Below are 27,631 nucleotides of genomic sequence, written 5' to 3' on the forward strand. Positions count from 1 at the left end.
AGTTCACTCTTATGGATATTTACTTTAAAGTAAGTGCCATTTACGCCGGCTCCCTCGGCCAATAAAGCGAGATGAGTGCCGCAACCCCAGAGTCAGTCACGACTGGACCTAATGGTCAGGGGTCCCCTTTACCTTTACCTTTAAGTGCCATTTTAGTGGGTCGCGGGTGGCGCTGTGGGTTAAACCACAGAGCCTAGGGCTTGCTGATCAGAAGGTCAGCGATTCGAATCCCCGCGACGGGGTGAGCTCCCGTTGCTCGGTCCCTGCTCCTGCCAACCTAGCAGTTCGAAAGCACATCAGAGTGCAAGTAGATAAATAGGAACCGCTCCGGCGGGAAGGTAAACGGCGTTTCCATGCGCTGCTCTGGTTCGCCAGAAGCGACTTAGTCATGCTGGCCACATGACCTGGAAGCTGTATGCCGGCTCCCTTGGCCAATAAAGCGAGATGAGCACCGCAACCCCAGAGTCATCTGCGACTGGACCTAATGGTCAGGGCTCCCTTTACCTTTAAGTGCCATTTTGTTCAGTGGGTTTACTCCCTTGGAAATGGGATTGCGGTTGCTGGGCTTATGGACTTTGCCCTCCTCCCCTTGTGATGCTTTCTCTGCATCAACCTTGAACTGTCTGCTGGTGGCTTATCTGACAATTGTGGAAGACATCCAGAACTCCTCCTTGCGTACTGCCTTTCGGAATGAACATTTTCTCCCCCGCTTGAAAATACATGGAATTGGGTGTCAGAGGGCACATTTTTCATGAAGTGTGCACCCGTTTGGCTCATTCCTAACACTGACACAATGTGAATCCAGCACCCAGATTCACAGTGCAGTGTACCCAGAATTCCATGTCGACATTTCTGCAGTTCCCCAGTTTCCAGCTATTTTTTCTTTCTATGCTCTGTGCCTCTGTGCGTACGTGGTTTTAGAATTACATCTGCTTCAGAGTTGAAGGATATTGGGATATAAATACGTTAGATAAATTGTATAGACCCTGAACTACCCAAGATCAAACAAAAGTTAACAAGGCCTCTCCGCTCTTTGGAGCTAGTTAATTCGCAGAGCACACAGGAAATTCTCCCCAAGATGCCCCATTGACGTGGATGTGCACTGTGCAACAACGCAGTGATGCTCCCAAGGCGCATGGTTCATGCCAATGGGGCATGCGCAGAACGACTTCCTAGCGCATAACCTTTGTTAAGCTGCTTGCTTTAGCATTTGGTAGAAGGGTTTTTGTTATTTAGTCATTTAATCGTGTCTGACTTTTCGTGATCCCATGGACCAGAGCATGCCAAGGCACTCCTGTCTTCCACTGCCTCCCGCAGTTTGGTCAAACTCATGCTGGTAGCTTCGAGAACACCGTCCAGCCATCTCGTCCTCTGTCGTCCCCTTCTCCTTGTGTCCACCATCTTTCCCAACATCAGGGCCTTTTCCAGGGAGTCTTCTCTTCTCATGAGGTGGCCAAAGTCTTGGAGCCTCAGCTTCACGATCTGTCCTTCCAGTGAGCACTCAGGGCTGATTTCCTCCAGAATGGAGAGGTTTGATCTTCTTGCAGTCCATGGGACTCTCAAGAGTCTCCTCCAGCACCATAATTCAAAAGCATCAATTCTTCGGAGATCAGCCTTCTTTATGGTCCAGCTCTTTATGGTCCTGGTAGAAGGGTTGTGGTTCGAGGACCTGACCCCCGCAATGTGGAATGAATACACAAGGACACGTGATATAAGGTTAATGGGCAAGAAAAGGCCACAACTTTATTGATTACAGCAGTGATAAGGTATTGGCTTAGGCATTGGATCTCTAAAACAAGGGGGTTTATTCACCAGTAGGTGGAGCCTGTTGATGCTAATCCAACTATAGGCTCTCCCCTGATGTCACCGAGGGTTGTGCCATGGCCTCCCGCCAAGCAGGCATCGGACAGAGTACACGACCACCGGATTCCTTTAACGGAATACCCAAAAATTGAAGGCATAGGCGATGGCCACACCTAGCTCTTCGACACACCACAACACATTATTCCAATGCCTAGACTTGGTAAAGACTTTTCCAGGGAGGAGAGTCTTTACCAAAATGAAAATGTGCTGGCCGCACAGAAATAATCAAGACTTATGTTGCTCAGCATAGATAATAATCAACCCCCACTGTTTTGGTCTTGCTTTCAGTATGGGCCATACAGCATGGATGGTGTTGGACAAATTAGCCCCCTCGGATCTTTCCCCTGATGAAGAGAGAGCCCCAACTGACATGATGGCCACATCTTTATACGAGTCAGGGCGGCTGTCCGTCAACAGATTAGGCTTGGTGTCATCAGCATATTGATGACAACCCAGCCCCAAACTCCGGACAATCTGGGCAAGGGGGCGCATAAAGATATTGAAAAGCATTAGGGAAAGGATTGCACTCTGTGGGACTCCACACACCAAGGAGTGTCGTGGCAACAACTCCCTCCCTAACGCCACCCTCTGTCCCTGACCTGAGATAAAGGAGCGCAGCCATTGTCAGACTGTGCCCTGAATCCCCACATCAGCAAGGCGGTAGTCCAAAAGTTCGTGATCGACCATATCAAAGGCTGCTGACAAATCTAAAAGAATCAGCAGTCCTGACCTGCCTCAATCCAGCTGTCTACAGAGATCATAGGTTAGGGCAACCAAAGTCGTCTCAGTCCCATAACCGGGGCGAAAGCTGGACTGAAGCATTCTATCAATCATTATAAACACGCTATAAACATGGGTAGAGTTTGAATTTCTGTTGGCTTTAAGCGCCCCACCCTCTTTTAGCCAATGGCCTACTTTGTACCAAGCAAAAATTGTGGTTACAGAAGCAGATGAGTAGATAAGCAGATAAGCAGATAGCTTGCTCGTTTCTTATTTTACATTGATCTGCCATGTTAGATCATTCATAGGAAGGGAATGGCTATATGATTTATCATTTGTCAGCTTTGGCTATTGGCTTTCTGTTAGCCCTCTTTTTATGGCCTTATCACATTTTTCCTACAGATGGCAGGGCTCAGGAGAAGAACCTGAAACCCCCCTTTCCAGTTTCAAAATTGTGTTATGTGCTGCCATGGATGTAGCCAGGGTTTTTGTTGGGGGGTCAGGACTTTTGTTGGGGGGCACAGAACTGTGAAAAGGATCTAGGAGTCTTGGTTGACCACAAACTTGACATGAGCCAACAGTGTGACGCGGCAGCTAAAAAAGCCAATGTAATTCTGGGCTGCATCAATAGGAGTATAGCATCTAGATCAAGGGAAGTAATAGTGCCACTGTATTCTGCTCTGGTCAGACCTCACCTGGAGTACTGTGTCCAGTTCTGGGCACCACAGTTCAAGAAGGACACTGACAAACGAACGTGTCCAGAGGAGGGCAACCAAAATGGTCAAAGGCCTGGAAACGATGCCTTATGAGGAACGGCTAAGGGAGCTGGGCATGTTTAGCCTGGAGAAGAGGAGGTTAAGGGGTGATATGATAGCCATGTTCAAATATATAAAAGGATGTCACATAGAGGAGGGAGAAAGGTTGTTTTCTGCTGCTCCAGAGAAGCGGACACGGAGCAATGGTTCCAAACTACAAGAAAGAAGATTCCACCTAAACATTAGGAAGAACTTCCTGACAGTAAGAGCTGTTTGACAGTGGAATTTGCTGCCAAGGAGTGTGGTGGAGTCTCCTTCTTTGGAGGTCTTTAAGCAGAGGCTTGACAACCATATGTCAGGAGTGCTCTGATGGTGTTTCCTGCTTGGCAGGGGGTTGGACTCGATGGCCCTTGTGGTCTCTTCCAACTCTAGGATTCTATGATTCTATGATTCTATGAACTGTCATGATTGGTCAGTTAGTTAAGTATTTCTATTGTTTCACTTGATCGGGGGGGGGGGACTGCCCCCCCGGCTATGCCCATGTGTACCGCCATAGCCAGGCCTTACTAGTACATTCATAGCATGTTACAGGGAAATGGGTTGAATGGCCTCATCTGATGTTCTGCTTCAGTGACCTGTGGTTTAGCCAGCAGGAAGTGAAAATCTGCAGGCAGCACTTGAGAACTAGTTCATTTTGTACTTGAGCATCTCTCTGAGATCACACTTGTTTGTCCTGAGCTTCCATGTCCTTCCCTTGGGCCCTTTTTGCATGTACTGATCTTGTGGAGAGACTCATGGTCATGTAGATAAGACATGAAATAACACTACATCAGCCAGTATGACAGCTTTCAAGGCCGTTCACTCAGCAGCGTAGCAATACTGCATCACAATGACGGAAGTTGCTTTCCTGGTTCAGAAGGGTTTCCTTAAGTCACGAGGGAACATGCTAGAGACTAAAAAGGAGCACAAATGTCTCTTGTTTTGGCATCCGTCTGTTTCGAGAGACAATGGAGTGCGCCTCCAAGGTGAAGTCAAACAGCTGGGTAAGCAGCATCAGAGCGACCTCCCCAGGGCACAAGCCTGGGCAGTGTGTGTGGAGGTCCTGGGCTGCCCAGATGACAAGACCACCCCTCTCAGCCTCACTAATGTGGCCCAAAGGAAAGCAGAGCAATGGTTTGACATCAGCTTGGCTGCAGGAGTTGCTGGAAGGAGGTTGTGATGGCCTGGGAATCTGATTCAGAGACTGAACCGGAGGAATCCTAGCCTGCACAGGAGTCCCCACCTCCAGGGCCGGCTGAGCCAGGGCAGGGGCTTGAATCTGAAGGGCCTGCACCTGTGCCGGATCCTCAGGAGAAGGAACCAGGTGAATCCACTCTGGCTCCAGAGGTGATGGAGGACCCATTGCCTACAGGTGCTCCTCTCCCAGCCCTGTCAGGGGAAGGTGAGGCTGCCTCTGGTTCCAGTAACCCTCCAGTCTCTTCTGAGCTGCAGAGGCTCAGGGCAGAGAGGCGGAGGGAACTAAGTTCCTGCAGGAGGAGTGCTCGCCTTAAGGCCAGGAGAGGCGAATCACCTGTGGGCCGGGCCACCCTAGGCCCCAGAGGAGATAAGGCCAGTCAGCCCAGTCCCAGGTTGCGGGAGCAGCATCGCTGGAAGCCTGTTCCTGCCAGCACCCTGAACTGCTCTTTTGGAGTTCCTGACCACTCCTTGCCTTGGACCCTGCTTTGCCCTTGACAGACAGCCTCCTTACCCTCGACCTAGGACTGGACTCAGACCACGCCGCACGGTAACCCCCCTGGGACCAGCACAGAGGTGTACAAGGCGCCATCTAACCGTCTTAGGGACTCGACTCTGAATTTGTGTAGGGTTTATTCCATAGGCTTATCTTCTCCCAAAGATATCCTGCAAGGCAGCGGAGGTTTAGGACCAGAGTGTTTCTCCTCCTAGGTGGGCTACCTTCCCAGGTACGTGCATACCTGACATGAACCACACAATTACTTTTAACAAGGTCAAAATGAAAACCATACCAAAGAGAATAAATTTAATCCAATATGCCAGGTAAAAATCAGGCACCTGGTAAGAACAGAGTAAGTATTACACAAATCAGGCTAAACTGGAAGTAAATTGGCTAGCTAATATATTCTGATTGTTCAAAGGTAAGTGTGGAAAGGAAAGTGCCTAAAAATGAAAATAATTGTAAAACTGCTTGCAAAATGCATACATTGGTCAGAACTTCAAACAAAAATGTGTTTATTAGGAGGAATTGACATTAAATGCTTTTGAATTGTTATAGGTGATTTTATTTATTTCTTTCTTAAATGTAGATTGCTGCAGAAATGTGCAAAATTGAATTTAAGATTGGAAAAATGAGAAACGGAGAGGAGGGAAATTGCCAGATCCTCCCATCCCTTGGTCACGTGACCCAACAGCCCCATCGCTGCATCAACTGCATTGGCCCCTTCTTTCCCTCTGGGCCCAAGAGATGGTGCTGGTTGTCACTTTGGGGTCCAGGGTATTTGAAGGACTGCCTCCTCCTGTACTTCCCACATATAGGGGGCTGCAACGCTGCCAGAGATTGATTGGGGGAGGGGGTTGCGTTTCTGACATGCAGCTGATTTGTTCTTTCCAGTTGCTCTGAGCTTGCTGGTCCAGGGCTGCAGTTACTTCCTGGAACTGATGAACAGGGCAGGAGGGTTCTTCACAACTTGGAATATTGAACAACGTGGCGGCCAATCTCCGAGACATTTCTACAGCCTGCAAGAAATGAAAACAGGCAAACTGTCAAAAAAATGTGCTGTCGGCAAATAGAACCACAGAGTCCTCTACTCCAAAGCCTACTGATCTAGGAAACCCCCAACCCTCTGGGAGCAAAGGTTTGGCCAATGTGGACGCATGTATGTGCTGGAGCGACCAGCTCAGAGTTCCTTACAAGCTGAAGTTCACATAGAGAGAAAGAGATACCCAAGGCATGGTGACCCTATTTCCTCTCAAGGTGGGAAGTGATGACATAGGCCAGTGATTTTCAACCAGTGTGCCATGGCACCCTGGGTTGCCTTGAATGATGGTCAGGGGTGCCGCGGGCAAAGCTGTGTCATTGAAATTCTACTCGATATTGATCCAGAGTAGATTCCAATGTATAGTTAGCAGAGTTAAAACTCAAACACGTTCCAGGATTTCCCCCCAAAATAGACCAGAGGCAATTAATATTTCATCCAGCAGAGCTTTACGGCTACTGAAGGCAAATGAGCATCATGGTCACACATCCAATACATTCAGGATTGGCCCAGTCCATAAGAAGTCCAGTTGCAGCAGACATAACTTAAACTTACAATAACTTATAATAAGTCTAAACCTTGACACTACATACAGAACACCACACCAGACGGAAAAGAGATAAAAAGAGAAAGTGAAACCCAGACTCCATCTGGCCTCACTATTATAATCAGCATGACCTTGATGGAAAGAGATAACAGAACCAGTTTAAGCCAGCTGTAGTCAGCTTCTCAGAAGGAATAACCCAAATATCATGAACAGGAAAGATCTCTACACATCAGATCAATACTTTCTGCACTAAGAAATGCAAACTGACAAACTGGCCTCTGTCCCTCTTTCCTTCCCTCCTTCCAGTAGCTGCCCAAAGGACTCCCAAGGAGAGGGGAGATGAGAGGAGGCTGAGGGAACACTCCACAAGGGAGGGCGTTTGAAAAAGGGGGAGAGAAGGGGGAGGATTTACCAGCAAAAGCCATCGACAAACGAAGTTCCTCTTTCAAAATCTCCAGAACTTTCCGAAGTCCTTCTTCGCCCTGTTCCAAGAAACAGTGATATTGTAAATTATGGATCTAACATAGACTGAATATGGACAACAGCTTTTGAGAGCTGAAAAGGATCTCAGAATTATTTTCCAACTGGGTTGTACGTATGCTATACTTTTGTCTCACTGTTCTCTCTGTTCAAACGGGTTTTGCTGGCATCTGAAATGCTATGAAACCCCCTACAGAAACTGTTTGAACAAAATGTTAGCAGGATGGCTGTGGAGTGGAAGGCAGGCTCCCACTTTCTTTTTTATGCCACCTTCAGTACTCTGAAACTCCAGATATCTAGGCTTCAGACATATTAATTATGTTGACTGATATGACAAAATAGAGGGAACAAAATTCTACAAAGTAGTGAGCCTTGTATGTACATATCCATACAGTGGTACCTCGGGTTAAGAACTTAATTCATTCTGGAGGTCCGTTCTTAACCTGAAACTGTTCTTAACTTGAGGTACCACTTTAGCTAATGGGGCCTCCCGCTGCTGCCGCTGCGCAATTTCTGTTCTCATCCTGAAGCAAAGTTCTTAACCCGAGGTACTATTTCTGGGTTAGCAGAGTCTGTAACCTGAAGTGCCTGTAACCCGAGGTACCATTGTATTGTTAAAGGCCAAAACAGACATACCGTAATCAGGAGATCTGTAAGAGCCACAATATCAGTATAATACCTCTTCCCTAACTTGTGTACAAACCACATTTTGTTCTAGAATGGAGACCGAGTACGTACTTCTTTTTTCTACATATTTCACACACAGTCTAGAGCTATTGCATATTTTAACTTGACAAGAGCTTCTTGAGAAACTAGTTTTGTTCTGAAAATAAAAGATCATTGCCGATTGATTCTGTATTGCCCACCAGTCTGTCCATTTGAAGACAAATTAAAACTGAGGTGGGTTTTCCCAGCAATGGTGGTTCTATCCATACCTGCCCAATGGCATTGTGGGTGGGTGCGAACACAGATCACAACCACCGCTTCATTCTTCGCTCTCCTGGGTCATGTGCAGGGAGGAAAAGGCATGCAGAACCTAATCAAGGGGTTGGTTTTCAAATGTGTGTTAAGCGCAGACCCTCCAAGTGCCCCTGTTTTCCAGGGACAGTCCTGGATTTACAGAAGCCGTCCCAGTTTCTGATTTGATCCTGGAATGTCCTGCTTTTCCTTAGGACGTCCCTATTTCCATCAGAGAAATGTTGGAGGGTATGGAGTTATGTAACCCCAGTGGCGTAGCATGGGGGGTGCAGGGGGGGCCGGCCGCACCGGGCGCAACATCTGGGGGTTAGGGTTAGGGGGTGCAAATCCACGGGTTAGGGGGCACAAATTACTTGCCTTGCCCCGGGTGCTGACAACCCACGCTACGCCACTGTGTAACCCCCAAGCCAAGGAGATAAGGAACTGTACAACCTTTAGAAAACATCTGAAGGCAGCCCCATATATGTTAGTTTTTTAATGTTAAATTTTTTCTTAATTATGTTTTTATATGTGTTGGAAGCTGCCTGGAGTGGTTGGGGCAACCCAGCCAGACGAGTGGGGTATAAATAACAAAAAGATGACGATGATGGAATAGGACGTCCCTAATTTCATTGGGAAAATGTTACAGGATACTCAATGACCACACCTGGCCTTGTGGACGGCAGGATCTATGCTCAATCTAGACTGGAAGCAGAATGTTGAGGACGAATCCTAATGGTTCTGGACTGAGAAAAGTCTTTGCACTACAAATGTGTTGGTGTGTATGCAGCCTTACCAGCAGAAATTCAAGCCAGCATGGCAAAAGAAGGGAGGACAGTGAATTTCTAGTTTGCGAATAGTAGGGAGGTCCTGGGTAAAGACAAAATTCTGCCTATGGGCCACATATGCAAAAGATCAAATGCTCTTCTTTACAGTGTGCCGGACTCAACTAACTGGTCCTGCTAGCACAAGCTCATGCAAGGACTTCCATAAGCACAATGGGGGCTCCTCTTCTCCCCCTGCACCCCCAAATTGCCTGGAGGGGGGTTCAGGAGAACCTCCAGGGCTGCATGTGGGGGAGAGGTGGTTGTTCCACCAGACAAGAGGATGTGCTGGCGCCGACCGAATGTTCATAACAGGGCGACCTTGAATTCCTCCCACTGGTTCTTATCCTCCGCTGAAGGAACTATTCCCGTTATCTTGACTTTGAGAACAGCTTGTATGTCTGTCTCGCCCTCCTGCAGCTGGCTTTCCATTACGTTTTTTCCACCACTCCCGAGGATCAAGGAATCAGTGCAGCAAAACAACATTGCCACTTCTTTTGCTGAGGAAGAAAGCTAACTGCTCTGTTAAAAAAAATAAAGCAAAGAGAAGAGCTATGGCACATAAGAGACCAGGGCCGCAATCTAGCAGGCCCTTTTGCATCCATACAAAAGGAATGAGAACCTGCCTTAAGCCTCAGTTACTGTCTGCTGCCTCGTGCTTTGTCTTTACTGATGGCCAACATGTTGCTGTCCCTTTAAAGAAAAACAAAATGGAACCATGGGGAGGGGAGCAGCAGACTCCAGGGCAGTTGATTGGGGGGGCGCTCTCTCAAACAGCTTGGGTGGGTTCTAGATCAATCATAGCTTGATTTGTTTGCATCTCCCTAGATAATCCATGTTCCAGGTGTCTTTTACCGTCTGGAATGAATAAATGCATTAACTCGGGGGGGGGGGGGGAATAGCCTATGAGCCTAGTGAAACGATTAGCTATGATTATGCTTTTATATATTTATCTATATCCCCATCTTTTTTCCTAACAGGGATTCAAGGCGGCTTACAGATAAGATAAGAACAGTTGAAAACATAGAGCAAAGTAATTCCATCACTACTGATGGTGATGGCTGTCCCCTCTGGTCCGTAGACTGGAGTGTAGCCTGTACACGGAGCGGGGCCTTCATTTTGCAACACAAGCCGCGTACGTTGTTTTGCAAGTTGGTTTGGAAGCTGCTATTTTGCAAACAGATCTCCCTCGTAGATGGTAGCCTCAGCCTTATGGGCTTTATTCTGACACGTGGCTTCAGAGTAACAATCAGAATTATGAAGTGGATTGAGAAAGTGGTGTTCTAGCACACGTACCTGGACTGAAGCTTATTGGATAAATCAAGATTGCACTGGCAGAACGATGCACCACGCTGGAGCCCAAAACATGCATGCATTATAAAACCAAAGGCAAGATGTGATGGACCATGTGCAAATGTGAAGGGCTATGTAGAAAACCCCGTTTCAGTCACTTGTTTGAAAGGGACCGCTGTTCATCTGCAATTTCTTGCTATATCTTATGAGCCCTAAACGGTTGCTCAGGCATACAAACTGTATATTTATTCACCTTATAGGCCAGACCCCATATAGCAGGCCTTCCGATGAAGACGCATTTTGCTCCGAGCGCCAGCGCTTTCAATACATCACCTCCTGTTCGTATCCCGCCATCCAAATAAACGTCAATTTTGTTTTGGACTGTGGCTACAATTTCAACTAGAGCATCAATCTGCAAAGAAGCAAACGCGAAACACAGAGATGGGAACTGAGGCATCAATGTTCGAGAACCAAGACTTGCCCTCTGTTATTTCACAGATATCCTTGGAACATGGATCTCTCTTGGAACTCCTATCTGCCACCACCATACCGATGCACTGCTAAACATTAATGAAGGCTCTACTCCACCTAGTGTCTGCTCTTTCTATTTATTTTATTGACAGTCTGTCCAGCCAGGCTATTTAAAAGCCAAGAGTATTCTGTTTGGGGGCTGGTCCACACCAGTGTGTACTATGTGTTTGCAGCTGTTTGTGTTGTCATTTAATTTGTGCAATCCACACAACATTACCCTCAAACAACACCAATACTTCCCCCTGCAAAATTCAAGTTTGTGTGATATGAGGATCCAAACGTCAGAGAAAATTGGGTTCCAAACTGCTCCACTCAGTGTCACAGATTATTATTATTTGTCAGTGTTTTTGGATGGGTGGATCAACCATCAGTTTCTGCTACTCCCTTTTCTGTGGCCATACACCTTTCCACACCTATCACATCCAAAGGTTGCTTAGCCCTGGAAAGATTCAGGCTGCTTCTCTCTGCTGTGTTCAACATGGGGATATGATGCATGTACTCCTTTATGCAGCCTTTGGGCAAGATACCTCAGAACGCAGAATGGTCAGAGGTTGGAAGATATCTTCCCCTATTGAATATGCTGTTGATTGCAAGGAAAAAATAGGTATATAAAAGGGAGAATTCCCTGGCTACCAGGATTCTGGTTTGGGGCAGGCACTCTTTGGTGAGAGAAGCCCAACAGAGATTTAAAATCGCAAAATATGCAGCAAAGCAAAGTGTGGAAATACAGGCCGTCAGATCTTTAAAATGTGCCCTTCCAAGTTCCTTTCAAAGTCCCTCTCTTCTCCCAGCATAGAAGAAGACCGTATGTTTGGTAAGTTTAAAAACTGTTTACTTACAAACTCTCCAAAGGTCAGGTTCATGTACATCAGCTACAAAAGCTGCCCAGGCTTAGTCACAAAGTGGTAAAAGTTCCTAAATAATTGGTGCAAATGCTCAAGAGAGGCTTGTTAGCGCCATGGGCTGAACTTGGAGCAACCAGCTCAGACCTTCTCACACACCAAGCTTCTCAGGTTCTTCTGAAGTACAATAGGCTTGATTGCTCTAATCCCAAGATAAGGGGGTGTGACCTGGCTAAGCCTGGCAGGACAGTTTACTCTATGGCATTAACCCCTTCATGCATTCATTTGACTTAAGCATGTTGGTTATATGAGGCTGGTTTTCCCACATATGCAACATTCTTCTGTGCACTCTGTGGGCCTTGAACCTGCTCCAATAAAGGAGCTTGTTTTCCACCTTCATACTGCACAGACACAAATGATTCTGTTCAACTTGTTCCCCTGCCCTGATTTTCTCCTCCTAGCTGTTTCTGCATTCATTTATCTTTTAAATCTCTGAAAGTCTTGTGTCCAACCATGGAGGAAGATTCTTATCTGATGAAAACAAGCCGTTAAAGCTTTGTTTTATGACGTCCAACGCTGCCAAAGTGGTTCGCAAACAGACGTAGTGAACAGTGTTTCTGGACATCCCCACTGTTTCGCAGAATTATTCTTCAGCACAGCAGGATACAGAAATGCTTCATAAACTGCAGATGAATTATTGAAACGATTACAGATAGGTAGCCGTGTTGGTCTGCCATGGTCAAAACAAAATAAAAAAATTCCTTCCAGTAGCACCTTAAAGACCAACTGAGTTAGTTCTAGGTATGAGCTTTCGTGTGCATGCACACTTCTTCAGATACACTGAAACAGAAGTCACCGGACCTTTCTATATAGTGAGAAGGTGGGGAGGGGTATTACTCAGAAGGGTGGTGGGAATGGGTGATTGGCAGATAGCTGCGATGAGCCTGTTGACGACTCTTAACGACTGCAATAGGTCTAACAGGAAAAAGCAAGGGGTGAGAAGGTGAAAAATGGCTTTGTCATGTATAATGAGATAAGAATCCAATGTCTTTGTTCAAACCAAACTACCAAACTTAAAACTATGGAGAGACCTGGTTTGAACAAAGACATTGGATTCTTATCTCATTATACATGACAAAGCCATTTTTCACCTTCTCACCCCTTGCTTTTTCCTGTTAGACCTATTGCAGTCGTTAAGAGTCGTCAACAGGCTCATCGCAGCTATCTGCCAATCACCCATTCCCACCACCCTTCTGAGTAATACCCCTCCCCACCTTCTCACTATATAGAAAGGTCCGGTGACTTCTGTTTCAGTGTATCTGAAGAAGTGTGCATGCACACGAAAGCTCATACCTAGAACTAACTCAGTTGGTCTTTAAGGTGCTACTGGAAGGAATTTTTTTATTGAAACGATGTTCACTATGTCTGTTTCATCAGATAAGAATCTGACCCATTGCTTCTTTCAGAAACTTGCATAGTCTACAAAGACTTTCAGAGACTTATAAGACTTGTGTTTATTTGGTTCTATATTTTCAAGAGAATACATCAAGAGTGCACATTTAGTGACTTTCAGAGATTTATAAAATTTCTGTTTATTTGATTTCTCATATTGTTCAATGTTCCGTAGACTATATAAAGAGTTTATATTGATATTGCATTGTTGTACTTGGTCATCGTATTGCCTTGGATATTACTGTTAATTGTTTGCAACACAGGGGTTTAATTGTTTGGGTATTCATTTATCTTTTGACTGATTCAACTGATATCCTGCTCCTTTGCATTGGTGCACACAACCAAGTAAACCACAGCTGTGGACACGAACAGTTTTGCACATGTTAAGTGTGATAAACCTGTCCCTTACACTTGCAGGTGCCCCATCCAGCTGTCTTCCTCCATGGTTGGACACAATAATCCCTTGAACTCCATGGCTCATGGCCAGCTCTGCATCTTCCTTTGTCAGAATTCCCTTGATGATGAGAGGCAGGCGTGTCACTCTCCGTAGCCAGGAGATATCATTCCAAGTGACAGAGGGGTCGATGCTGCCAGCAGGCACCCCATACTCTGAACAGTCTTTACTCTGAAGGAGAGGAGCAAAAGAGAGTGTCACTGTTGCTCACACTGTTGGTGCAAATCTTAAACAGATCCGTCTCCTGCTAGGCTTTCTTATAAACATTTTGAGGTTTTGTTACAGTCAAGCACTATGTAAAGGCTGCGAAACAAATATACAGTGGTACCTCGGGTTACAGACACTTTGGGTTACACGTTTTCAGGTTGCGGACTGTGGGAAACCCAGAAGTACCAGAAAGGGCTACTTCCGGGTTTCACCGCTTGCACATGCGCAGAAGCGCTAAATTGTGTCACGCACGTGCGCAGACGCGGTGCTGGAGGTTACGATTGCTGCGGGTTGCGGACGTGCCTTCATCACGGATTACGTCCGCAACCCGAGGTTCCACTGTATACCATATTGGCCCGAATATAAGCCGTACTTCCCCCCAAATTCTGACCATGAAAAGTTAAAGTGCGGCTTATATTTGTGACCTTACGGTATGCAGCCAGGAGCACGGCAAAGTGGCACCCGCCCAGCGTGTAGTTCCCCGTCCTCTCCTCCAAGGCTCAGAAGGGAGAGAGCGAGGAAGGGGGAAGGCCGATGGCAACACAGCGCCCCCTCTAGTACGCAGCTAGGAGCAGCAAGGAAGGGAGCATCTTATATTTGGGTATTTTTCTCTGCTCCCCCCCCCCCCAGTTTTAAAGCTGCGGCTTATAATTCAGGTGTGACATATTCGGGCCAATATGGTATTGATATATTGAACAAATACGGAACTTTTTGCTGTATGGCCTCTTGTTACCCCTCTGGTAGTGAGGTCAGGCTTGGGTATACAGTCATACCTTGAAAGTCAAATGGAATCTGTTCCAGAAGTCCGTTCGACTTCCAAAATGTTCAGAAACCCCCCCCCCCAATAGAAGAATATTTGAAGAAGAAAAAGGTGCAAAAAATATCAGAAAGTAATAAAAATAAATTGAATGAACCAATAGGATTGGAAGAGATTTCAAAGGCAATAAAGGATTTAAAAAGTGGAAAGGCACCAGGACCGGATGGATTCAGTGCAAGATATTATAAAGAAATGAAACACATCCTACTAGTACCGCTGAAAGAAGTAATGAATAAGATATTGGAAAAAGGAGAAATATCTGAAACATGGAAAGAAGCATACATAACGTTAATTCCCAAACAAGATTCAGATCTAATGCAAGTTAAAAACTATAGGCCAATCTCATTATTGAATAATGATTATAAAATGTTCGCAAATATTCTAGCAAACAGATTGAAAAAGGTATTAAATGAAATGATACATAAAGATCAAGCAGGATTCCTTCCCAGCAGACAAATGAAAGATAACATAAGAAATGTAATTAATATAATTGAATATCTGTCTAGCGGGAAGGAAAAACAAGCTATGCTAATTTTTGTGGACGCTGAGAAGGCCTTTGATAATATCTTTTGGGAATTTATGTTAAAGAATTTAGAATATATGGATGTGGGCCAATCTTTTTTGAGTGGTATACAGGCGATATATTCAGAACAGAGAGCAAAACTAATTGTAAATAATGTCATAACAGAAAATATTGCCATCACGAAGGGTACAAGACAAGGATGTCCGTTGTCACCGCTGTTATTCATATTGGTTCTGGAGGTTTTTCTAAGAACAATAAGAAATAACGAAAAGCTAAAAGGTGTAACAGTGGGTGGTAATCAATATAAGGTCAAGGCCTTTGCTGATGACTTAGTTATAACTATAGAAGATCCCATACAGAGTGTCCAAGAGGTGTTAGAAGAAATTGAGTATTTTGGTCAGGTGTCAGGTTTTAAATTAAATAGGAATAAAACCAAGATAATGGCTAAAAATTTAGATCAAGAAGTAATAGAAGAAATTCAGCAACAAACAGAAATGAAAGTGGTTAAAAAAGTAAAATATTTAGGGATTATGTTAACTCCCAGGAATATTGACCTATTTCAAAATAACTATGTACCTACCTGGAATAAAATCAAATGTGATTTAGATGTATGGGCAAGGATGAGACTATCGTTATGGGGAAGAATTGCAACGATAAAAATGAGCGTGCTACCGAAAATGTTGTTTTTGTTTCAAACAATACCAATAATTAAAGGTGTGAAAATATTTAAAGAATGGCAAAGAACAGTGTCAAGATATATCTGGCAGGGCAAAAAGCCCAGAATTAAATTTAAGATATTGACAGATGTAAAGGAAAGAGGAGGCTTTGCCCTGCCAGATTTAAAGTTATATTATGAAGCTTTGCTGGTTAAAAGAATGGATAAAATTAGAGAACACAGAATTGTTGGACTTAGAAGGATACGACAATAGATTTGGGTGGCATGCGTATTTATGGTGTGATAAGAACAGAGTGCACAAAGGTTTTGGAAATCATATTTTTAGAGGAACGTTAATTGAAGTGTGGAACAGGTACAAAAATCTATTAGAGCCTAAAACTCCAATGTGGCTATCGCCATTGGAAATAATGAGTACGAAAGGGATCAATATGACAGGGAATTGGGCCACATATGAAAATTTGATAATTAAAGAAGGAGATAAGTGGAATCTGAAACCATACGAAGAGGTTAAAGATAAGGTGAATGTTTGGTTGCAATATTTTCAATTGAATGCAATGTTTAAAAAAGATATGCGAGAAAAAGGTTTTTTAGGGAAAAAATTGAGGTTCCAGCAAGAAATCTTGAATAGTGATGTAAAAATATTGTCAAAAATGTATAAATTATTACTTGAATGGCACACAAAAGATGAGGAAGTAAAAACGGTTATGATTCAATGGGCCAAAGATTTTGGTTACAATATACAATTAGAGGAGTGGATTAAACTTTGGAAAGAAGGAATGAAATTCACCGCATGTACTACGATAAAGGAAAATGTTATGAAAATGATATACAGATGGTATATAACCCCTGTGAAACTTGGAAAGATGTTTAAAGTCAGTAATAAATGTTGGAAGTGTCAAGAGAAAGAAGGGACATTTTATCACATGTGGTGGGAATGTAAGAAAGTGAAATGCTTTTGGGAAATGATTTATAATGAGATGAAAAAAATGTTGAGATACACCTTTGTAAAGAAACCAGAAGCATTTTTACTTGGTATAGTAGGGAATGATGTTGGAAAGAAAGATGTGAAGTTATTTAGATATGCAGTAACAGCAGCCAGAATTTTGTTGGCCCAAAGGTGGAAACAGGAAGAAATGCCAACGAGGGAAGAATGGAGAATGAAATTGATGGAGTACGCAGAAATGGATAAATTAACTGGGAAAATTCGAAACCAACGCGATCAGAGATTCACCGAGGACTGGAATAAATTTACAGAGTATATGAAAACTGTGTGTGATCAGGAAATAACGCTTGTTGGATTTCAAGAAGCTTTGTGAAAAAACAAACTGAAATGTCGCTTAAAAGCGATGATAAAATAGGGAATGTCAAAGTGCAACATAAATGTATGAAATGTGAGAAGTTGTGATAAATATGAAAATTGTCAGATAGGCTGATGGAAGTCAAAAAGAATGTATAAGTTAAATTGGATGTTAAATTATAAATGAATTGGTTTATTGGAAATTTGAATAAAAATTAATTAAAAAAAAATGTTCAGAAACCAAAGCGTGGCTTCTGATTGGCTCCAGGAAGCTCGTACAGCCAAGCGGAAGCCACGCTGGACATTTGGGTTCCAAAGAACGTTCGCAAACCAGAACACTCACTTCTGGGTTTGTGGCGTTCGGGAGCCAAAACATTTGACTCCCAAGGCGTTCGGCTTCCAAGGTACGACTGTGTTCTATATTCTTTCCTTTGGCTGAATTTCTCGTTGTACAGTGGTGCCTCGCAAGACGAAATTAATCCATTCCGTGAGGCTCTTCATATAGCGGTTTTTTCGTCTTGCGAAGCAAGCCCATTGACAGCTTAGCGGATTAGCGCTATTAGCGGTTTAGCGGCTTTTAGTGGATCAGCTGATAAGCGGCTTAGGGCTTAGGAAAAGGGGGGGGAAAGGGAAAAAACCCCGCAGGAACTCGCAAGACATTTTCGTCTTGCGAAGCAAGCCCATAGGGAAATTCGTCTTGCGAAGCGCCTCCAAAACGGAAAACCCTTTCGTCTAGCGGGTTTTCCGTCTTGCGAGGCGTTTGTCTTGCGGGGCACCACTGTACATCTGTTTTGCATGCAGAAGGCGACAGGTTCAATCCTTCATATCTCCTGGTAGGGCCCCACCTGAAGCCCCAAAGGGTAGCTGTCCGTCAGTGTGGACAGCACTGAGCGAGATGAACTGACTTGATCTACGGCAGCTTCCATTGTTCGTCCTGGGGTGGAGATTGGACGGACGGATGGACGGAGGGGGGGGGGGAAGGAGAGCAGAGATTGGGATGGGCGGATGGGATGGTACAGGGGGTGGGCAGGGTCCTGCTTTGCCTTCCCGAAATGTGGGAGGATATTGTGATAGGAATTTGAGGGCTCAGATATCTGTTAAATGTTCATGAGTGTACCAATCAAGCACATACATAGATCAGCACAGGAAGACCCACCTGGAACCATTTTGATTCCCAAACTGTCCCAAACTGACCAAATGTTTTCTCTGAAAGGTCAAAGGAAAATGGAAAAGCCTCCCCACTGTCTTTTCCTTAAAAATCCTGTCTTAAGGGTATGTCTGTGTTTGAATAGGGTGTGAGCCTGTGACCTGGCTCAAGAACTAAGTATTTATCATTACAAAAGACTGGCCAGGCTACCCAGGAAATCCAATCAAGTAATCTGCCAGACAGGAGATAAACAACGACAGGAGAAAAACAACATTCAAATTTCTGTTTTAAGACCGCCTTTTCTGTGATGTAGGTGTGATGTATCTGAGGGGTGGTCTTAGGTTACACCCCTTCTGTGATGTATGTATGATGTTTCTTTGGGTGGTCTTGATCTACAGGGTGGGAATTTCAAAAGTCTTTATAAGGCCTTGCGCGCCAGTTTTCTGGGTCCCTCCTCTCTCCTGCGTGTGAGGGGAACACCCTGTTGCAACAGATCAATAAAGATCAAGCTTACTAGCTGCTTTGCTTCTCAATATTCTCTGGTTGGCCTCTGTTATCTTCTCCTACCAATAGGGAACCTAAGTAAGGACTCTATATGGACTCTTGGACACCCCATAAGGAAAAAGGGCAATTTTTGTTTACAACAGTATGTTATAAGGAACCTGCTCTGTTTGCTTTACAGGAGCAGGAGAGACTGCTATCCAAGACAGGCAGGAAGCTGAGAGCCCCTGAAAGATGTAGACTGAGAAGGCCTCAGAGGCGGGAGCATCCATCCCACTGGGAGTGACAGAAATTTGAGCTGGGGGGAAGCAACGATCCCCCTTCCTCCAGGTTAGAAAATATTTGATTGTTTTTCTTTCCCTTGTCTGTCCTCCAGTGGACGCCAGCAAGAGTGCAGCAGCTCCAAGGCTTCACAGAGCCAAGAAAGCTTCTGTTTGTTTTGGGTTACATAACCCTTGCCTTGAGCAGATGAGACCAACAGTGTGTCCAATGGTCCAAAAGGCAATTTCTGCATGGGGAAGTGAGGGGCAGATGGGGCTTTAGAAAGGTAGCCCATCTCAGAGAAGGAAAACTCTGATGCTCAACCTCTGCTGCCTTGCAGGATTTCTTCTGGAGGAGAAACGGCTCAGGAGCAAGCCCATATCCGGAGTGGAGTCCCTAAGAGGGTTGGATGGTGCCTTGTATGCCTGCTTACTGAAATGATATACAATGAACTGAAGAAAATGTTCAACATGACATTTGTTAAAAAACCAGAAGCATTTATGTTAGGGATTGTAGGACAAGACCTGCCAAGGAAAAAAAATAATTTATTTATGTATGCAACAACAGCGGCAAGAGTCTTGATAGCACAAGGATGGAAGAATGAGGAAATCCCGACAAAAGAACAGTGGCAAGAAAAACTGATGAACTATGCAGAACTGGCTAAATTGACATATAAACTGCGAGATAAGGACAACTGTGACTTTAAACAAGAATGGGAACTTTTCACATATTACTTAAAAGGACAACAAAATGAATTTGACTCCTTGGCAGGTTTTGAATAAACATACACAAATTTATTGATTGATAACATGGCAGGCAGATAATGGAAGGATTTGTATAATTTTGTAAAATGCAGAGAATAATATGTGTTGAGAAATCAGAGAGAGGAGCTGAGGGGGGGAGGGGAGGGAGGGTTTGAGGGGGGGGGAAAGGGGAGGAAATAATGCATATGATATGTTTTGACATGTTATTGAATTGCTAATAAATATATATATGTATTTTAAAAAACAAACCAACCTCGAAGGCGCCTTCAAAGTTCTTGGGCTTAACGGCAGACAAGAAGCGGAAGTCGTTGCGGATGTCGTCGCGCCGCTTGCCCGTGTAGGGCACATCAGCTGTGAGCACCAGGGCCTGGAAGCCAGCTTCTTCTGCCCTTCGTATCAGTTGCTCCGAGATGGCTCTGTCCCGGTGGATGTAGAGCTGGAACCACCGGAAAGCAGCAGGCACAGCAGCAGCAATCTCTTCCACGGAGCAAGAGGCATAGGAGCTGGCAATGTAACATGTATTCATAGCTTCTGCCACTTTGGAAAAATATGGGGATGGGGGAAGGAAAAGCTGAGCCTCGTATGCTGGGTTTGGCTGCTTTGGCTCATAGAATTACTGAACTGTTGGGTTGGAAGGGACCAACCCCCACCACTAAACTAGATTTAAATTTGATGATAAGTGAGACTAAAGAAAATATAAAAATTTTTTGGAAGAAGTGCTAGATTATATTTGAATGAGTGGACATGAGATTGTAAACAAGTTGATAATTTGTTTGGAAAAAATTTTTAACGATGTAAATGGGAGCGGGAGACGTGAGGGAGTCCAAAGAAGTGTTGAAATTGTTGTAAAAGAAGTAAGATTGTTTATTATGTGTGCATTTATATTTAAAAACCTTAATAAATATTTATAAAAAAAAAAAAAGGAAGGGACCAACCCCCAGCTATGCAGGAATCTCAGCTAAAGCAGCTATGATTGGTGGATCAGTTCACTAATTCCTGTTATTTGTTTATTTTATTTCCTTATGGTGGAATGGTACTGTTGACAGATAAAAGAGGGAATTTCAAAAAAAGGGATATTTATGTATGCCACTAATGTGGCCGTGTTTTGTTAGCCCCAAAATGGAAAATGAGTGAGGTCCCAATTAAAGAAGAATGGCATCTTAAGTTGACAGAATATGCACAACTCACAGACTTAACATATAGAACAAGAAGAACATATGTTTAAAGAGGACTGGAAAACGTTTATTGAATATATATGGGAAATAATTGTGTCCAGCTGAAAACGCTGGCAGCATTAAGGTAAAAATCAACAGCGTAAACAAGTTTTGATGGATGCAATAATGGAACACTGAATGGTATAGTTTTTGTAAAATATGCAGGGATTTATGAGATGTAAAACGAACCACGGAAAGAGAAGAAGGGAAGTTATTGATAGCTTAAGGATGTAAAATGAGTATTTTAAACTGTAAAACAGAAAATTTAATAAAAATTATAGAGAGAGAAAAGAGGGAATTAAATGTTCTCAGACATGCGGAAGTATTAGCAGCCAAGCCTCTGCCAAACTGCACTCATTTTGTCTTCTCCATCTTTTGTAATATGGCACCCTGTGCAAGGCCAAAATTTGACTCCCCCAAATTGATCTTCTCTGTTATGGATCTTCTCAATTTTGTGCCCCCTTGGCTCGGTGCCCTTCGCAGGGGAACCGCCCCACCCTAAATCTGGGGCTGTGGGTGCAATCTTTGTATTGCTGAAGAGAGCTACAGTCTTCCCTACAAGACTGAGTGGTACACATTGCCGACCAATTTCCTTGTTGTGCTCTAACGAGGTCTTCTCTGGACCTCTCCAAAGCGGTGTTTCAGGCTTGCCTTTTTGCAGAGCGTTTTAAAAACCTTAATACGATCTGATAAACTTGAAAGGCACTTGATTCTAAGGCAAGGCATCTAGCTTGAGGGGAAGGGGAAACCAGGGTTGGATTCAGAGGCAAGTCCGTGTGTGGCACAGCTGCCGCTTGGATAAGGACCGTGCTGTGTGGATGACATGAAAAACATGCACACACGGGATGATGCGCTAAATCCACTTTCAGCTGCCCTGTGTGCCCAACCATTGTTTCTCAGCAACAAGGAGACCCCGGCATACCTCTCGCTGTGCTCAGCTCTCCATCTGGCCAAGCCAACCTATGGAAGCCGGTGGGAGCAATTCCCACAGGGAAGCTGATTTCAGTGCCAAGGATTGTGGTCCTTGTATCCATTGCAGACATGTCGCGCAGAACGCGTGGGCGAAAGCGAATCCTGCAGGAAGAATTAGATGTGGGATGTAATACACTGGGAGCAGTCAAGTACAACATTCCTTGTTTTGCTAGAGTGGACATGCAAGGGAATGTTTGGTCCAGCCAGTCGAAACTTCCTGTTCCTCCTGGTGTGGAGCATCCTTCCTTGCATGGGACTAGTAGGTGGGTGTGACCTTTCCAGACCTGGTAAAAGGACAAGTCATGCTGCCACCTTCCTTTCTTCTATCTTCTTTTTCATTCTGCGAACATCCTGATTCACCTGCCAGCCAGAAGTCCCCCCGGTTATCTCCCATATGGGGTAAACCTGTTTGTACAGGTTTGTAACTTTAAGCCTAAAGGCTGCCTTCGGGGATCACACTGTGCTCTACCTGATCGTGAGTAAACTTACTTTTTATTGCTTATGAATAAGACTGTGGTGTCTTTATTATTTTAGGAGGGATTCAAGGGGTCTTGCCAGGAAAATATTAGAACACATTTCAGTCTGGACAAGCCAGACTGAATTGCGTATTGTCTTAAGAAACTCACACGAGTTTGCAACTAGTTTTCTGCCGTGTAAAGGGGAATGGACTCTGCTGAGTAAAGGAACTTGCTAGTGTAAGTTAGGAAGGCTATTAATCAACAATATATCCTCTCCTGCCACCCTGAACATTCCCACACTAGAAAGAGCTGAAACAGCAGAGTTGGCAGGTGTTACTTCTGCAGGCGGAAGCCCTATCAATCTAATCTAATTCAGCCATTCATCCTGACAACTAAACAATATCCTATATTGCCCTTCCCCTGTTGATGTGTGCGCGCAGCCACTGCTCTTGGCTTTTCTTCTTTTGAAAAACTTGCAGCAGAGTTTCCTTTTTAATTTAGTATCTTTATTATTTACAGTAATTTACATGGGTCTAATACAACGCGGGTGTCGCTGTGGGTTAAACCACAGAGCCTAGGGCTTGCCGATCAGAAGGTCGGCGGTTCAAATCCCCACGATGGGGTGAGCTCCCGTTGCTCGGTCCCTGCTCCTGCCAACCTAGCAGTTCGAAAGCACGCCAGTGCAAGTAGATAAATAGGTACCACTCCGGTGGGAAGGTAAACAGCGTTTCCATGCGCTGCTCTGGTTCGCCAGAAGCGGCTTAGTCATGCTGGCCACATGAACTGGAAGCTGTACGCCGGCGCCCTCAGCCAATAAAGCGAGATGAGTGCCGCAACCCCAGAGTTCATTACGACTGGACCTAATGGTCCGGGGTCCCTTTACCTTTAATACAAATAAAATAACATAATCCTTTCTTCTTCTAGCCATCTGGCCAGAGACCTAATGCTGACTCATGCTCATTTGCACACTGACACTTTTAACTCTCTACACTCTGACCCTTGTTAATCATATGCCCTTAATATGGTCTCCTGTTGCTGGGCAGACTTTTCCTGTTGCCTAGCAACCGGTTCAAGACCAGTTACCAAGTTTCTGGAATATTCCAACATCCCCCAAGTGAATATAAAACATATATAATAAGCTGGCTTATAATCAGTGCGTGAACTGCTTTATTCTAAGGACACTGTGCTCAAATATTTCTAGTATTGTCTTACATTAAGTTCTACTGTTAATTTGTTAATGTAACTTTGTTTCCCCCCCCCTGTTTTGCATTCAATTATAAAATCCTCAGTATAATTATTATTAAGAGTAGTATAAATTAGATAACTTTGTGGAGATCTTCAGGTAACAAGTATAATAAATAGCAAAAATGGGGGAAAATGTATTATTCAGAACACGTTCATGAAGATTTCCACATTAGCAAATGTACAAAACTCATGGTTGATTAAATAATGGACATTTTATTTTATTTTTCTACTGAAAAACCAGCAGCAAACCATCATTACGTGTTCTGCTCCACTTGGAAAATGGTGTGATAAGTATCAGTGTGGCAATTAGCATTAGAAAAAATAAAGAAAAAAATAGCATTAACCATTAATGCTTATTACCCCACAATGTGTGTGTGTGTGTGTGTGTTTAGGGAGAATTTGTGAGACTCTGACTGAGGAGTCTCACAACTTGCACGTTGCAATCTTGATAGCTGTTGGGGGAGGGGATCTGTAACAATTAAATACTACAGAGATTGCTAATTATATTGTTACTGTCACATGGAATTAGGTGCTTTGCTGAATGGTGAAAAAGCTGTACTGGAGTCAGGGGTGAATCCAATCTGTTACGTATTGAAGTTCTCACCCTGGCCACCAGGGGTATTGTGTATATAGTTTTCACTCAGGTCCACGTAAGTTAATTTTGGCAGGAAACCCTGGGTTGTTGTTGTTCTTACAATGTTGACAGCCGGCTGCCTATAAAAGCAGGCTGGCTGAGCTGTTGCAGTTCAGTTCACTTCCAGCTTACTATAAAGAACCACTTGGAGAAATCTCTGTGTTGACCGCTATGTCCACCCACAACTTAATATAATCCTTGCGATCAAACAAGAGTTATTGAGAGTTCAACCTTTTTGGAACGTCTCTCATGAGGACACAAAGACCACAAGCAGCTGGTTTCATTGCACTGTGAAAAGGCCCTTTTAATGTAACCCGGGGCAAGGCAAGTAATTTGCGCCCCTAACCTGCCGCCGCTGCCAGCTTCTTCTTGCTGCTGCCTGGGCTGGGGTATTTACGGTAAGGTAGCCACAGCGGTGGCGGAGGGTCCGTGTCAGGTGATCTGAGGCGAGTTGCTGCTGGCGCTGCCGCCCAAACGACGCCGCTTGCCCGGAGGAGGAGGAGGAGGGCAGAGAGGCGAGGAAAATGCAACATGGCCCAGCCGCTGCTGCAGCAGCAGCGGGGCTGTGAGGAGGGGCTTTCTGGCGCACCCTCCACGGCCCTGATGCGCGGGGACCGCGGCGAGCGCGGAGAGCCGCTGCCTGCCGGACGCCTTCAGCCCGGACGCGCGCACAGCTCGTCAGTTCCGCGAGACATGGGGCTCTGCTACAGCCTGCGCCCGAGGCTCTTCGGCGACTCCAGAGGCGGCGAGCATGCCCCCCCAGATGTTGCGCCCGGTGTGGCTGTCCCCCCCTGCACCCCCCACGCTACGCCACTGCACAATGATATTTCGGAGGTGGGGGGAGCAGCGGCAGGTCAAGCTGATCAGGTGCCTGGGGCGGTGCATGTACCCTGTGCCCAGGGGCCAGGGGCCCAGCCACCCACAGGACGGGCTGGGGCAGGACACTCCACAGGTCTGCCTGCCTCCTCCCACTCAGCCACCCTATAGCTGGGGGTGGGGGAGGCAGAGGGCGGAGCATTTGGGGCAGCGCGGAGCCTGCGGGCACCTAGGTCACTGCATCACTCCCAGGAGAGACGTGTGTCTCAGGCATGCTGCAGGTGAGTGCTTCCCTACATTTTGTCACCTCCCTCAATGGTGACACCTGGGGCGGCCCACCCCCACCGCACCTCTCTTCCTCCGCCCCTGGGGGGGGGGAGGCTATTCCTGCAACTGTCCCCAGAAAGCACCAGGCACTTGGAGAAAGTACTTGTGTGGGTGTTTAGAGGCTTGAAATGCTTGCTATTTTGTCCCCTCCACTTTTGCTCGTTGGGTAGACGGTATGAGATTTCTTGGGTGTCTCGATGTGCTCAACACATTTTGTTGCCGTAGAAGTGGGATCTGGCTGCAAGGCATGGAACAACTCTGACACATCTGCAAGTTCAGATCCAGCCACCCTACTGCAATAGCTGCACTGTGCCACACAAGTGTGTGAGAACTGGAATGTAGTACTGAAAACAAAACTTTGAGGGATGCAGAGGCATCAGTTCTTCCCAATTTTGCTGCAAGTGATTCACTTTCCCAGATCAGACTTCTGTTTTAATAGATACCAGATCAGCCATTTGTGACTGAGTTTAACAAAGTCAGTCGGTGGAAAGAGATGCACGTGAATGCTTGCACCCAGTGCCGGATTTACGTATAAGCTAAACAAGCTATAGCTTTGGGCCCCACTCTCTTGGGCCCCAAAAAAAATTTAAAGGGAAAAAAAACCTGGATGTACATTTCCAAAATATAAGATAAAAAACAAATAACATAAAACCTACATACAGCAACAGTGTTTTGTGTTGCGTAGACTCCTATGATGTAAGTAAGGGCCCCGCCTGCTAGCCTGCTCCCTAAAATATCACTGGTTTGCTCATTTCCATGCATATAGCATATATTCAACACAAAAAACAGTGACAATTTGTTGTTGACAAAGGACACCTGGACATATAAAGGGCCCCATTACCTTCAGTAGCTTAAAGGTAAAGGGTAAAGTGACCCCTGACCATTAGGTCCAGTCGTGGCCGACTCTGGGGTTGTGGCGCTCATCTCGCTTTATTGGCCGAGGGGGCCGCGTTTGTCCGCAGACAACTTCCAGGTCATGTGGCCAGCATGACTAAGCCACTTCTGGCAAACCAGAGCAGCGCATGGAAACGCTGTTTACCTTCCCGCCGGAGCGGTACCTATTTATCTACTTGCACTTTGACATGCTTTCGAACTGCTAGGTTGGCAAGAGCAGGGACCGAGCAATGGGAGCTCACCCTGTCGTGGGTATTTGAACCGCCGACCTTCTGATTGGCAAGTCCTAGGCTCTGTGGTTTAACCCACAGCGCCACCCGCGTCAGTAGCTTAGGGCCTCATCAAATCTAAATCTGGACCTGCTTGCACCGCCAATGTCTGGCGTAAGATTTCAACCTAGCCCAATCTGGCCAGTCCACGATGCCTCACGTGAGCGACCATCTTAATACGAGTGCTAACCTTCCACTTGCCAAAGGTGAGCCTTTATCTTACCTTTTGAATGCCTTGAGGTTTTCTTCCAGGGTACTACATTCATCAGCACCAGTGGCAACAAAATCCCAGACATCTTTGGGGAGGTGCTGCTTAGCGTACATCTCAAAGTCTGACAAACAGACCAGGGCCATCTTAAATCAAAGCTGCAGTGGAGAGAAGACAAGTATGACAAGTACAGGCTATAAATGAGAGTCCTGAAGTTGGCTTGATGGAGAAATGTTCTTGCAGACATGCTCAGTCACACAGTCCCCGCCCCTCTTCTCAGCTGATCTGTGCAGATTAGCTGGAAGAGACAGGGTTCTATGTGCTTTCTGCCCAGAGGTGCTGCCCAGTTGCAGGGGGGGGGCAGACAGTGTGCCTTCAGAGAACATTATTTATATCAGGGCAATGAATGGAATAATGATGATGATGATGATGATGATGTCTATTCCAGAAAAATATAAAAGCATAACAAAACATCAAACATTAAAAACTTCTCTATGAAGAGTTGCCTTCATATGTCTCCTAAAAGTCATACAATATAATTAGAACAGAGTCCACTTAGAATACCAAAATTAAAACCCACCTGAACCAAATGGTATTTCTCTAATAAAACACTGAAATAATTTAAATTACAGCCTTGGAACAAATCACATATGGTGGCAAAGGTAAGGGAATAATTTGCATGTGTGAATGAGTCACATTGCACATCAATTCACACCCGAAATGTAGAGGTGTCTCCTTCCACTGCAAATCAAATAATTATCTGGAGGAAGCAAGTGCTGAATCCAGCCACAGATTTTTCATTAACAACCTTTACCCACCGCCCACTGCCCACAAACAACCTCAGGTAAAAAATCACTTGCCTTTAGTGCGGGCAACACCAGCTAGCTAGACCATTGCTTCAGTGCGGATTTT

The 27,631-nt window shown here is 45.1% G+C and overlaps 1 protein-coding gene across 2 annotated transcripts; it reads right to left on the minus strand.

Moving 5' to 3' along the window:
* Window positions 1-5,612: 5,612 nt before the first annotated feature.
* On the minus strand, window positions 5,613-27,128 carry HAO2 (hydroxyacid oxidase 2). Of its 2 annotated transcripts, none has more exons than XM_081845404.1 (7): window positions 26,735-27,122; window positions 21,819-21,970; window positions 19,936-20,219; window positions 13,445-13,660; window positions 10,464-10,622; window positions 7,069-7,138; window positions 5,613-6,089 (listed from the first exon to the last, which is right to left on the minus strand). In XM_081845404.1, exons 1-7 carry the CDS (start codon window positions 26,863-26,865, stop codon window positions 6,034-6,036), a joined length of 1,068 nt encoding a protein of 355 aa, XP_081701530.1. In that variant the 5' UTR covers window positions 26,866-27,122; the 3' UTR covers window positions 5,613-6,033. The 2 variants fall into 2 exon arrangements, with proteins under 2 accessions (XP_081701530.1, XP_081701529.1); XM_081845403.1 differs by lacking the exon at window positions 5,613-6,089 and adding an exon at window positions 6,559-6,787 and having other exon boundaries at window positions 26,735-27,128.
* Between the last annotated feature and the right edge of the window lie 503 nt (window positions 27,129-27,631).

Source organism: Podarcis erhardii (assembly GCF_964252035.2).
Source record: "Podarcis erhardii genome assembly, chromosome: 17".
NCBI lineage: Eukaryota > Metazoa > Chordata > Lepidosauria > Squamata > Lacertidae > Podarcis > Podarcis erhardii.